Here is a 14,480-nt window from a genome sequence, read left to right on the forward strand (position 1 = left end):
GAGAAATATCAGCTCACCCTTAAAACCAAACCCAGCTAAGGTTTACATCATTCTCTGTGATTCTCTCTCACACTCAGATGTGCAGCTATTGTTTGATTTTAGTGTCAGTCTGGTCCATTAGTATAGAAAATGGTGTATCAGTAACATAGAGAACCATCCAACAAAATATCATGTTTTTCAATACAGGGAACAGTTAGTAATTTCAGGTTCTGCATCGTCAAGTGTACAGTTACAGCAGGTTACTTCCTATAAAAGAAGCGATCTCTCTAGTTAATGAAGTAGTTTCCCTTACTAAAAGGAAGTTTATAAATCAAAGCACAGATTCGATTTCAAACCAAAATGACGAATACTCACTTTGCAAAGACAAGGTTCTGTGCATGGATCTTCGTTAATGCTACCAATCAGGCTGCAGTTGCAACGCAGGCAGTTTGGATAGCCCCGATACCCAAAAGCACAACGATCACATTTTTCCCCTGTGTAACCTTCTCTGCATTGACACTGACCTGGCCAAGTCCCTTGGAAAGCAAAAACAAATAAATAAGAGCTGGCAATAGGCTGGATTGAAGATGTCTCAGAAAGTGCAAGTAATTCAGCATTCCTTTTTTATTACACTTCATGTTGTATTCCACACAGATACTTGGCATAATGTCAGTCTTGCCATCTATTTTTCATGTTTAGAGTGCCACATGCACAGAAACTGCAGCAAAATGGATTCCATGACATCTGTAACAGCATTCATGAACAGCGTTAGATCTTAATCCTTCCCGTTGTTTTATCTAGTCAGAGCCCACCATGCCCATACAAGAACACATTCAGGCACCTGACATACCTTAAAATCCTAAATGTATATATGTTGTGCCTCATCTCTCCTTCCTAAATATTTACCATTGTTCTGAAGTGCTACCTTAATAGCAGCCATTCACAAGTAGATAGTGCTCCCTCAACATCCAGAAATATAGCCAGATTTGAAGTTTAGGGAAAAGGCGCTTCCTGCTGTCTTACCACGCTGCGAGTCAGAATGCTGCTCATCTTTAACACAGACAGAACTCAGGGAGCCAAATGGGTCGCAGCCACAGGGATAGCAGGGGTGATCCTCATAGGGAGAAACCTACAAAGCAAATGTTCTCAGTCAAATTCTCAAATTGTTAGCTGCAAAAAGTAAAGTTGCATCTGTTTCTTGTCTGGGATCACCAGAACTAATACAAACGAAGACTGGAAAAGCTAATATGCAGTAGTAGATCAAGGGACTATTTTAATTTTAGCAAACAGAGGATCAGGGGATTGTAGGAATACACGAAGAAAACTTGGTCTTCAATAGCACAGACAAAGGTGTAGTAACTGCTAATAGATGGAAGCTGAAGATCAACACACTCAGCTTAAATAGACATTTTTTTAATATAACAGCAATTAACCACTGTGACGGTTTGCCAAAAAATTGTGGAAATGTCTAAGACAAGACTGGATGTTTTTTGCAAAGACACTCTGGTTCAAAGAGGAAGGAAATGAAAGAAATCCTTGGCTCTACGTTCAAAACCAGGACAGACTATCAACTCATGAAGATTCATTCTTAACTTTACGATCTATATATCTTTGAAATATAAGACAATGCAATTCATATGGCAAGGATTTTATTTTTCTTTCAGGGAAGATTTTCCTTTGAGGTGCTTCAGATGTAAAGCAAATCAGTAATGATCTCTAGATACAAATGTATTTGCTAGGAGTGGATTGAAGACTTCAATGCTTCTTACATCATACAACCTCCAACGCTGGTTTACTTCTTGGGCTGAGCTATACCTGCTGTCTAACCATACTCGTACAGACTCATCTTGCTCTTTGCACCAATTTATGCTGGATTTCTAAAGCATGGGTTTTTCCAAAATATGCATGAGCACGCCAAAGCAAGACCTTCAGTATGTCTCATTATACAGAGGACAGGAAGTTCATGTTTCACTCTGTTGGTCACATCTTAACAAATGTCTTTTGTGGATTTTAGGTCATGTTTCCAAAGAGTGCCACTTGCTAAGTAACTGGAAAGTACACAGGCTCAGAAAACACATGTTCTTCAATAATCATGGAAAGAAGAAGAATATTTGTTGCAACACCTCATGAGACAAAGAGTCTGATCTTCAAACCATGTAATGGTCCTTTTTAACACTGCTTGAAATGGGTAAATATAGGATGTTACACACTTTTTGCATTATTGAAGACACTGAAACTTCAACACTGGCACTTTTTAGAGCTTTATGTGCAGGAGAAATGAGTTTCCTATCAGAACATCTACATTTCCACACTAGCACTCCAAGTTTCATCTACACTTAATTCTTTTCTTCTCCAACAGCTTGGCCTGCCCTCCTACACAACTGGACAAGCATTTTGTTTTTCTCTGAAAGTTTTTGTGGTATCATCTATTAAAAAAAAAAACCACACTATAGTTTCTAACTATTCTGCAACTGATACATATATATGTATATAAAAATTACAATGAGCTGAAATACACATCATATGTTGTAATTCACCAAAACTTTATAATAGTATTTTCTTACTTTCTGTGGTCTAAAAAATCCATCATCACACATTTCACAGTTGATCCCAGTAGTATGTTGAGTACAGTTTAAACAAACGCCACCTCCTGAATACTGGCCATGAATATTCATGCTCCTTTTCTGATCTGCAATACTCTGATCATAGTAACAATCTTCTGCTTTGTTATGACAGTTGCACTCTGAGAAGAATAAAAAATAAATCCTTTGTTTTATGTACACCGTATAACAGTTCCTATAAAACTGACATTTTTCGAAACGGAAAATGTAAGTAGAAGAGCATATCAATTCATCTCATGAGCATGCTTTTTTATCTTTAACCGTGCTGTGTGCTTCAGCAGTCTGGATACACTGTATTTCTTAGCAGGTAAGCACATTTCAAAACCCCTGTCACCGCTTTAATAGCACTGTTTTTAACAGTATCCTGTATATCCCACTGAGACAACCCTGTCAGGACCCATGTCAACAGTCATGTGTACTATTACCAATAGCTTCTGGCCTCTGCATCACAGAAAAAAATCTGCATCATTCTTCTCTTACTTGTATTATAGACAGAAGTCTGAGCAGTCAACATACAAGCATAAATTTGATTTAGCTCAGAGGATACTTCGGTGCAAACAGTCAAACACCAACTTTCTGAAGAGTGACATTACGACTTGTATGAAGACTTCAACTAAAAAGACTACTTTTGCATTCACAACTGTAAATTTTATCTAATAGTTTAATTGTCTGCAGCTTGTGTTATGCATAAGCAACATGAAGAGCAAAAATGCACTAAGTGGCTGCAGCAACACATTCAGTTGTACTAGCACAGCTTACATCAATCTGTCAGACAATCTGAAATGTAATTGGTCAATAAGTGTTTTCTTTCAAAACTTGTATTATCAGAACAAAGCTGTTTATCTGACAAAAATTATGATCAATATAAGAAATTTGCATTTTTAAGTAGCTAACAAAGCAATTGATGCAAATATGCTAGTTTTCACAAGAGGATAACAAATCTCCAACTCTCTTTGAAAAAGACACTCTGAATGCTTTAGTACATGACAACTCCACTAGCTATGGAGTCACACTGGATAGAATACTTAAAAACATCTTAATGGTTATTAGAAACAGGTCCTTTGCCTCTAAACAATCCCATGAAGACAGTTACTAGCTTGAGGATATTCCCTGGAAATTAGTTCAGATCTGTATGAAAAGCAACCGCAAACAATATGACAAGCCTTTATTAAACTTTCTGAACCTCTGTGCACACTTACTCTCACATTTGTTCCCAGCAGAAATGGTTCCTGGTCTCCACGGTTTCTGGTGGTAGCCTGGACAGCACTTGTTACAGCTCTCTCCACATGTGTTGTGTTCACATTGGCACTGCAATTTCTAAGAATTCAAGATTGCTTTCTTGAAGTATTTTTAAATGGATAATTTAATCAATGTTGCCAAAAGTCTGCCTGATATCAGACTTACTCCAAAAAATGTCAAAACCCACAAACACCCCACAATTAGTATTAGACTGTTCAACCATGCTATATCGACTATTTGGGAATAGCTTTTCTAGAACAGGAGGGACAAATCCCCTGTTGTTGCAAGAGGGTCTGTTTCTTCTTGTACTCCTGGAATTGTTTCAATGAAATGCTAATCAAAAAGAGTTTACTTCACGAAAGTTACATTAGCAGAGACCCAGATATGCTTACACAGAAAAGGAAGAAAATTACAGCAAATAATTTTTGTGCACCTTATCTTAAAAGATCTCTTTCAGTCTCCTCCTCCTTATTCTCTTTAGGCAAAGTACTTTTCTTTTTTTTAATTGGAAATGTTGTTGTGAAAATAAATCAATGAGATTAAATACCTTTGTGATTTCATCCAGAGGGCAGCTTCGAGCATGGCCATAACAAATACACATGCCACCAACAGAGATGTCCTTTATTGAATAATAGTACTACAAAAGTCAAAAAAGGATGAATGAATGACATTTACATGTATTTAGATCTTCCCCCTACTCTGGAAAATAGAATACTAGCCTTCAACTATTCCATGACCTGAAAAATGACAAGAAAATAAAGAGGCTTTGAATTTTTGCCACATGGAGAATCCTTCCATTTTGTGACTTTTTTTTCCCTCCCATACTTTTCCTCATTAGTACAAAACAATAACTTACTTTTAACTTTAAATAAGTATGCATGATTTCTCAGCTTAAGGAAAGACCACCAAATATGAACTCAGCCAAAATCTACTTGTAAAAGAAAACAAATCCTTTTTTTAACCTGTAAGGAGCCATGAAACATAACAAATTGCTATATTTTAATTTCAGTCTGGGGAGCAAGAGTATGCTTTCTTAAAACAGGAACTCTGCCCTCCCTTAAAACCAGTTTGCACACTTTCTTCCAGACCCGCTCTTTACGACTAGTGTGTAGGCAGTGTATTATTCTATCCAAATTCCTAGCTTAAAACTTGGCGATGCAGCAGAGTACAATCCATTAGTATTGCCAGGTGGTGAGCAAAAGCAACATACATAAGGAAAGGATTTAATTTTCAAGGCAGGGAAGAGGCAGGAAATGACCATCTGGGTTCAGTTACAGCTGCAGTATCAACACGGTTGGCCTGTTTGTATCCTGGCAAGTATGTACTAGGGGGAATGAAAAAGAAGCACTTTTTGAGGATACTTCTAAGGAACGAGTTCAAGACTCTCAGACCTAACAACCCTATAGTCATCTGGTGCACGAGGAGGAGGTGGCTGTGGGTGGTCAGACCTGCTGACTCCTGGACTGTTGCCTCTTTGAAGGATCCTGGAGCTGAAGCACACTAACCTCTTTGATTTCATACTTAATTTTTTATGTTTTAAAATCTTTTATTATATTCAGGGTTTTTTTTAATGTTATGGGCTTGAATGACAAAAAGCATTCAGTGACTTATCATGAAGAGTAAGTCCTTCACTACAGAGAAGGAGGTCCAGACTCAGAAAAGTAGGACAAAACCAGAGCTGTATTTCTCACTGCATTCCCTGCTTCATCTCCTTCATCTTGTTTTCTCAAGACTCACAGTGCATGGCTCACAACAGCTGTGTGCAGCTTGAGGCTGAAGGAGAGTGCAATGCTAACTGAATGCTACAGGCAGAAATAAATAAATAACATACAAAAGTAAAGGTGCTGTTGAACACTTTAAAGTTCTGTATCAGCCCTTTTACAAGACTATGTACCAGAAATGAAAACAATTGGTATCAATTACTGAATGCGAAGTCTTCAAAAACAATAAAAACACAATCCAGTAAGCTGGAAGTTACTACCTTGCTTGTAGTTGGTTGCACAGTGAGACATAAGGTGAGACATCAGGATTTGGGAACTCTGCCCAATAAAATCCATGTCTTGTGACAATGAAGATGTGTCGTTACTCATGCAAAACTGTACTAAGCAGTGCTAGGTAGGGTAGTATTAAGCCCCAGACTGCACAACTGTGTATGTTACAAACCTTCAACACCCTTGTTTCCCAGCTGTATGTTTGCATGCTTCCATGTTGGGCCTTTCTTTTTGGGGTGTATTTCTTGGTATTACAGTACTATCAACAGACCTAAATGTCAACTAGCCTGCTCCATGGGAACATCTCACCTGCTTAGGTTGTGCATTAACCATTTCCCTATGGTCAACAAGGCACAGCTGGAGCAGCAGTCCAATACTCTGTGCTTGCATTCTCCACACTATAAATTCCCATATGGGGCAGACAGAACAAGTAGAACATCCAGATTTTATGCTTTAGAAATGCTGCAGCTGAATGGGCATCTCCATGACTGCCGTAAGAGTGGGGCTGCCCTGAAAATGCCCAAACTCTGGACCAAATCAAAGCTCCTTTCTCCCTTCTGTACCCAGCTATCCAGCCTGACCTCACAGAAGCAGTGTCAATGCACAAGGATTGCCTGTATCAGAGAAGACACCAACTGCAAGGGCTCTGTTCCTGCACAAGGAGTTGCCTCAGGACACTCAAGGCAAATAGCTACAAGGGATCCTTCTGTCCTCATTGGAAAGCCTGCCTTCATGGAAAAAATTGAAGCCACTGATTTCCAAACCTATGGGTCTCAGGCAAATTAAGGGAGGGTCAAAATGGCAAAATACAAAGCAAATACTGCAGAAAAGTTAGTCACGGTAGGTACTGTTATTAAGGGCTCCAACACTGAATTTCTCCAAGAGCTTGAAGAAGGCAGCCTAAGTGCTTGGTAACTCAGTTTCCCCAGTTTAAATATCAAATGTGTAAAGATCAGTTAATGCTCTCCAGAATTCTATCCAAGTGTCTTGCATTGTTAGTAATTAATGGGCTTTAAAGCAATTTATTACAACAACCTTCAAAAAAAATAAGAAAACTCTCAGACATCAAAATTCACAATGGCAAGGTTTTAAAATAATTAATTTTGAGTCAGAGCACCTGGTCCTGAAAGCCCTAAGAGACCAGAAGAGGTACTGCAGTTGCATAAAGAGCAAGCTCAAGTGACATTTCTATCCCCAAAACCATATTTTTTACTTTCCTGATTAAGCATCATAAACACTGTTCCTAGCATAAATTATTTTCACAAACAAATAAAACAAAAAGCAAATAAGTAAACTATTTCTAAAAAGTACTTTTTCAAAGTTGTTTCTGATAAGGTACTGTTGTTTATAATATCTAAGGCAAGAATTGTTTAACAATCTATCAAAATAAGTCTATTTGTGAATGGCAAGGATCAAGTACTTCCTCCTCAAATAGATATGAAAAGACTCTGCCATCAAATCATACTGAATATAATTTATGAAGAGTGAGCTTACCCTTCTGGTAACAATGGGGTCCAGTTCTTTAGGATCATTATGGCTGAGAGTCATGAGATCGGCGTTAAGAGTTCTAATACGCTGCAGTCGTAGGCGGATGTATCGTGCAGACGTAAACTCCAAAAGCTTTTGTGAAGGATCATCAGCACTAGGCCTACCGTTGATCAGTGACGTGTGAATCTAGAAAGAGCGACTGGTTTAATGATAAACATAACTGCAATTCGTTCACAACAACAGACATATTAGTGTGAGAATTACAAAAAAAAAAAAAAACTTAAGCTTGTTTTCTAACAACTCAGGATGGTAAGATGTTAAACTACCCCAAATTCCTTTTTCTTCCCCATCCTTTACCTGCAGGTAGAATTCCTGACTCACACGGCTCTGAAACCAACACTCTCACTATAGTCTCAGGTCTCCTGGACTTCTCTGGAGACAGCATAAGGAGAAACGCAGTAACACAAGGTAGTCTTTAGCTTCCCTGGCCTTCCTTTCTCTCCCTTATTGAGAGGATTATGCTGGTCATAAGCATAACATTGTCCTTACAGATTTCTCCTCTGTAATTTGGAAAGATATTATAAAACATAATATGGCACACATGCCCCATCTAGGTTCATTAATCCCATGTCTTGCCAGGACAGGGCTGCCCAATCAGCAAGGAATACCCAGTGGTATGACAGTGCAGTCAGAAGTCACCACACAGATGACAACTGAAAGCAATGCGCTGCCACCAGAAAACAACCCACCTGGCCTTCATCTTTCTTGCGCAGTCCTAATCGGCCCCACTAAAACAGCTCTTGGTATCGGGCTGCACAACTTAGTCTGGCAACAGCCCCCCCACTCTTTCCAAAGCAATTTAAGGACACACAAGGATTTAGTCTCATATCACCATGTAGTGCCTGCTCTGTTTAATGGAAGAAACTGAAAAATGAGCTCTTACAGGCCACAAATTTTAAACAGTTCACCTGGTGTCCACAACAAAGAAGAAGTCAAGCTTTGGGCTTGTCAGCCACATTTTAGAGTGCATGACACATCCTCATCTATGAAGAGTAATTTTTTTCTCATATACTACTCCTGAATTTATAGTTTCAAGCTTGTCCAGTACTGTCAAATCTTTCCTCTCAAAATATTTCAAATATTAAAGATTTTTTGCTACCTTTTTTTTTAAAAAAAAGATATTATTTCTGCAGTGGAGCTAGGGGCTTCCTAGACAGCAACTGTGTTTTTTCAAAGACATCCAGAGACCAGTAATGGAGTTCACACTTCAAACATTATAATTTTGCCATTTATAGACTTACCACCATTTCTCCTAACTATTCTAATATACTGTGTCCAAAGAATTCCACTTCTGTGATAACCCATTCAGAAACTAACCATCATCCATTTTCCAACTGCAGAATAACTGTTATGAAACCTAAAAACTTTTCCCAGGTCCAATCCTGCAAATTAACACCAACTTAGATAATACTCAGTTCTCACAGAAACACAAAGAATTCTTCCAGTCCATTTCCTACCCCAAAGTAGGTTTTACTAGACTTGTTAGATACTTGACCAATCTGTTCTTGAAGACCACTGTGGTTGTGACTCTACAATCCTTCAAGGCAATCTATTACAGCCCTTTCTGGCTTTATTGTTAGAAATACTCTTCATAAGCCATGCTTTCCTTGTTGCAGTTTCAGACCACATTCTCCATCCTGTCACAGACATGCAGAACAGATTATTCCTCCTTGTACCAATGTTTTATGCAACTGAAGACTGAACATGCCCACCTCATCTCAGTCTGTTCTCTATAGGCAAACTGATTTTGATATATCAATTCAAAAGTCATGTTTTCATCTGTGAATTGTAAGACAGAGTTTTTAGCCAAATATTACTGCACTGCTTCCACTGAAAAAAAATACATATATACTCAATATAGAGGAGCTCAACTCTAGCATGGAGCACCATATCCTGCTCTCATCTACCCTTAACTGCAGATGCAAAGTTTGCTGGGCTCAGTGCAATCTTTCGATTTCCACACCAGAGAAGAGGACTCAGCCATGGCATTGTGAGTTCCAGCATGTTGTGTTCCCATTTTATCACTTAGACTCCAGAAATGTAAAGATCCAAAAAGGCCTATTACAACCAACTGGCCTTACCTCCTGTGTGACAAATGCCATCTCATTTTACATAACCTCTCCTGCCTAATTCTCCAGTAATACATATTCTCTCTGCTCATTAATAGCTCCTTCAAGTGATGAAACGTGAAACATTATTCACATTTTAACTTGAAAGCTACCTACTGGCTTGATCAGTAGAAATTCTGTAATAAGATGCTATAACTTCTGTAGAGACAAAACATCTTCCCTGGTAGGAAAAGGAAGAAATAGTACAGGTAGATACTAAGGAAGAAAAGGAATCGTTCTCCATGTACACTGCTATATTTGGCCAATACATTGCTTATATATGACTTAGATACATTGAAATATATTTGTACTATATGTTTTCAGTTTACTTGTCCTCCATAATTCAAGACCATTTCCAAACAACTGTAGTTTAAGTCTTGGAATTTATCATGAACCCTGACTTCATTACGTTAATTTCTGGAAGCAGATATTCAAGCAGTATAAATCAGGTAAACAGAGCTTACAGTAGAGTAGCTATACCTCTTCAAACCTGTGAAAGATCTAGCAGCAGCTAAGTGACATCCACTTTTAGACATGTGGTCCTTTTACCACCCCAGTTCTTTCACATCAGAGCTCTACAAGCTGACTGCAGAACATTGAGATACTAACAAATTCTGGATACAAAGCAAGTGCTTGTAGACATCTGCTGGTCTGCAGGACTTCCTACAGCCCCATATTTAAGTTCAATAGGTTGGTCAGAACCCGTTCCAAAGCAGTAAATATAGGTATTTTCAAACAGGTGCTGAGATTGACTAGTACAGGTTGTGAGATATTCTGTGCAGGGAATACTCCTATCTGTCTGTCTTTTCAGCTAAGAAGGAGCAGCCTGTCTCTTTGTGAATGACAGCTTTTATGTAGTACACAGCCATTTAATTTTGTAATTATTATGTTCTTGTGTTGTATTTTTATGTTACTGCACTACAAAAAGAAAGGTACCTTCTGGATAGTATCACCCAATTAATTCTGTGTGCATCAGGGAAAATAAATGAGAAAAAAATGCCACTAAACAGAATCTCTGGCATTCCTGTGTTTGGAGTTGTATGGCAAATCAGACATACATCACATGAGGCACTGCTTGTACAGAGTCAACATAAGGGGTTTTCTGGTTAATTGTGTGGAGAGACAGGTTAAGTTTGTCTGCTCCATCTGATCCGTGAGGTATGTGCTTATGTCACTGCAAAAAACACTTGATTAAAGTCAATGTGACTTAATGTTACTGAATTTCATTGTTTTTTTTTTCTTCCTGAAACAAAGTTTCAAGTTTATGTGAAGAATTTTGACAGCCCTTAGTTGCATACACTCCAGTTTTGTTGTTTTTTTTGTTTGTTTTTTTTTTTTTAACCAGGAAATAAAAACATATTGGCTTCTATTAAGACAAGAGTTAGAAACATTCTCCATGGGATAACACTGCATTTATTATCACACACTTACATTATAGCACTCACAATAGAATAACTGCTGTTTTTAATGTATCATTTCATTATCTGGCTGCCTCTACATAATAAATTACACAAGTACCATGAATAGAGTTTGTTAAAAGAAAGAACAATCAACAGTGAGGCTGCACAACTCGTAGCTCTTTTAATTATGCTACATCCCTGAAACAATGCCAAGGCTTGTTTAGGAGTTCCAGCTGTGCTGAGCACTTCAACAATGTTTGTAGCTTTATCTCAGACAACCAGGTGTTCCAAACACAGGGTTCTTCTTTATTAAATGAAAAACCTGGCAAAACATAGAGCCTCTGTTGTAGACTTTCAGGATAAAGCAACTAATAATTCACAGCTAATAGCTACCATTAAATTATGCACAGAGAGAGAACAAAGACTTTAGTAGCAGGAATACACAGAGCCAAGGACATGTTTCATCCCAACATTTAAAAGTTTGCTATACTGGTACATGATGTAAAGACAGTATCATTAAAGAAGAGTAACAGATCATCTGGTAGGGCTGAGGGTGATGAACTCTAACTGTAATCCAAACATTCTCAAATTGCTATCAGTCCATGTCCTTACCCACAAACCGCAAGTGCAGAAACAAACATACCTCTCCATGCTCCAGGGGAACTAGTCTGGAATAATAGGAGGTACAGATCACTTCATCATCTCTCTTGTAAGTTGGTGGCCCAATTCTTGGTGTAATATTATAACGAGTTAAACATTCGGTATCACTAATTGCATAGTACTGCCATGGTTTGAACTCTGTGCCATCTATGGAACGTTCCAAAATCCAGTTTCCAGGTCGCGGAGCATTAGCAGCTTTGATAATGACATATGCAACTTGAAAGATCTAAAAAAATGCAAGAATAAAAATTAAACAATTATGCTGTAAAAGACCACTAGAGGCCAACTGGGTACTAAAATTTTAAAAGCAGTATATTGTTCACATGAGGAGAGGGTAAAATTTTGTGCAGTGACTCTGGCTAAAATTTTTGCACAAACTCTTGATAAGGCCAGTCTAACCTTTCACTAATAGAAATATGCATCATTTTTGTCAAAAGTCTGAACATTACAAGAAAATGTTTATGTGACTAAAACAAAGATCAAATGTACTCAGTGCATCATCCTGTATTAACATAATAGCTGAAATCTATATCTACATGGTACATTTCAGGATCACCTGGGTATAACATTCTTTCTATGGGAAATGTGCTATTTATCTTTTCTGAACAACTGAGGGCTTCAAAGAAGTGGGTGGTGGTTTTTTTTGTTTTGTTTTTTTTTTTTTTGCAAAACAGCTGCAGCCCAAACAACTCTTTGTTTCACATTTTAGATGGGAGTTTAATCCTCTCAGTAACAGCATTTCTGACAAGCTTTTTACAGCCTATATTAAAAATCTCTGTGCATTCCATTTTCATTCTGTGTTAAACTTATTTAAGCAGAAGACTATTTACAGACCGTGCTGAAAACACAGAGATCAATAAGATTAATGTGGCAAATATAAGCATGATAACCTTATTTAAGAACAGTAGCTCTTCTAAGATGTACACTCTCTAAGCTACACAGCTATCTTGACTATTTAACAATCCTGAGTCTAAAGTGAAATCTTCATCCACACAACAGCACTGTTCAGCACTTCTGTAAGTAGGCAAGGCCGTAATTAAGCTAACATCACCTTCTAAATCACCTTGTCATGGCAGCTAGATAACCTGCACTGGCCCCCAACTAGCTACAGCGTTAGAGACTAACACTAAAGTGCACTTAATGCAAAGCTACTCTGTTCTTCTTTACCTAATACCCACTACATCACTTCACTGAGAAAGGCTGTCTTTGCAAATTGATAAGACTTCTTAATAGGAGTTTATGTTCTACATGCAGTATAGTATCAAGTCACATTTAGATGAAAGAAAAATGCCGTGTTATTCAACCAGTTCAGAGGCCTGTACTCTCACATGAGCAGACTGCCTGGTTGGTTGGTATAGTCATCAGAATTCCCGTCTCCATGTGCAGTTTTAATTTGTTGAGCTCCAATTTGGCCACAATCAGTTTTCAGACATTTTCAATTCAATTTTTTTTGGTGCAATACAGATTAAAGCCAGAGCAAGAAGAGTACTTGACACAAAAGCAAATTTTGATTTTGTCAAATGGGGAAATAAACACACAGAGATAAATAGTAAGTGCATTGTGTGTGCAACTCAGGAAAGTACTTCTTAAATAAAACATTCTTTACATGAACAGAGATTTGCTTAGGAGATCTTGCAGACATGAAAACAAAAAAAATTGGTGATACTTATCTTCAAATTCCGACTTACTAGATCTAATACCTCAAAAAAGTCAAACTCACAGTTTTGATTAAAATCAGATGTAACTTAAAACATGATACACACTTGGTCTGATTTTCTTTTCAGGCACTCCAGTTTTATCCTTTGAGACATAGAGCACATTCAAACAGAATATTTCCAGTTGTTCCAATAAACATGAAAATTTACACAAACAGAGCATTTCAGCAATGTAAACAAAAAAAGAAGCCAGCTCACTGTTTGGTCACAGACTTACAGCTGTAGAAAAATTAATTCTCTGGGATCTGTGAATCCTCTGTTATTCAACACAATCTTAAAATTTGATCAAAGTAAATTGAATGCCAGGAATTACAATCCAGCTTTCATGAAGAGAAGAGCCGCTTTTAAATACAACATCATGTTAACAAGCTCCAACTGACAAAAAATGCTAAAACACATGCTTTTAAAGGAAAAATAACAGAATTCAGGCAGAATCCAATTCAAGCAACTGTATTCCCTAAATACAAACCTGGATTTCCTTGATGCAGTAGCTGAGTTATACACCTGTTTCACACTGAGTCATGCATAAGCAGAATCTGGGGTATTGTCATTTCAGTACCCCTAACCTGAAGACACTTGTATGTGACAAGCATCACTTGTGTGATTGTTTTCTCCATCACAGAACTGCAGAAAACTATTAGAACTAGGGAAGTTTTATTGACTGAGCTTAGTAACTGCTCTGTGTCTCCAAGTGCCTTTGAAGTCAATTATCTCCCTCAAATGCATAAAAGATGCAAAACTGGATCCCCAATTTTCTTCCAATGTCATGGTAGAAATTTTTCCTCAAAAACTTTTAGATATGTTTTATTTATATATTTTTCCTCTCTGCTTGCTGTCATCAACTAAACTACTTCCCTACTTATTACACAGTCGGCTGAACAACAAATGATCTACTTTTGATTACATTGAGATTTTTCAAGACCCATTATAGTCTGCAGCTGATGTAGCTAGTTTTAAATCCAGCTCCAACTAGTAACAATGAGCTACCCTTCATCACAAGCTAACTGCTGCCACTGCTGCAGAAATAAAAGATTTTTAACAATGCAAGTTAAATTTATTTTAAATATCAAGTTTCTTGGTGAGGACAAAGTGAAAAGCTAGTAAGATAAAAATTTTCACAGCAACTGTGCATATATCCAATGCAAAACTGAATAAATTGTTTTCAAATCATCATTTTTTCCAGAAAAATAGCCATGTTTGATACTCAAGACATCAAGGG

At 37.6% G+C, this 14,480-nt stretch overlaps 1 protein-coding gene across 2 annotated transcripts in view; it reads right to left on the bottom strand.

The window, feature by feature from the left end:
• Window positions 1-14,480, bottom strand: part of LAMA1 (laminin subunit alpha 1) — a 105,936-nt gene that overhangs the window by 63,817 nt on the left and 27,639 nt on the right. For both annotated transcript variants that reach the window (XM_065832299.2, XM_071804237.1), the window contains exons 4-10: window positions 11,530-11,772; window positions 7,325-7,504; window positions 4,387-4,476; window positions 3,800-3,917; window positions 2,544-2,722; window positions 1,003-1,108; window positions 355-515 (exon numbers count right to left, since the gene is read on the bottom strand). In XM_065832299.2, coding sequence (XP_065688371.1) covers window positions 355-515; window positions 1,003-1,108; window positions 2,544-2,722; window positions 3,800-3,917; window positions 4,387-4,476; window positions 7,325-7,504; window positions 11,530-11,772 — 1,077 coding nt within the window. The remainder of the gene's footprint in view (window positions 1-354; window positions 516-1,002; window positions 1,109-2,543; window positions 2,723-3,799; window positions 3,918-4,386; window positions 4,477-7,324; window positions 7,505-11,529; window positions 11,773-14,480) is intronic.

The sequence above is a fragment of the Patagioenas fasciata genome, chromosome 2 (assembly GCF_037038585.1).
Source record: "Patagioenas fasciata isolate bPatFas1 chromosome 2, bPatFas1.hap1, whole genome shotgun sequence".
NCBI lineage: Eukaryota > Metazoa > Chordata > Aves > Columbiformes > Columbidae > Patagioenas > Patagioenas fasciata.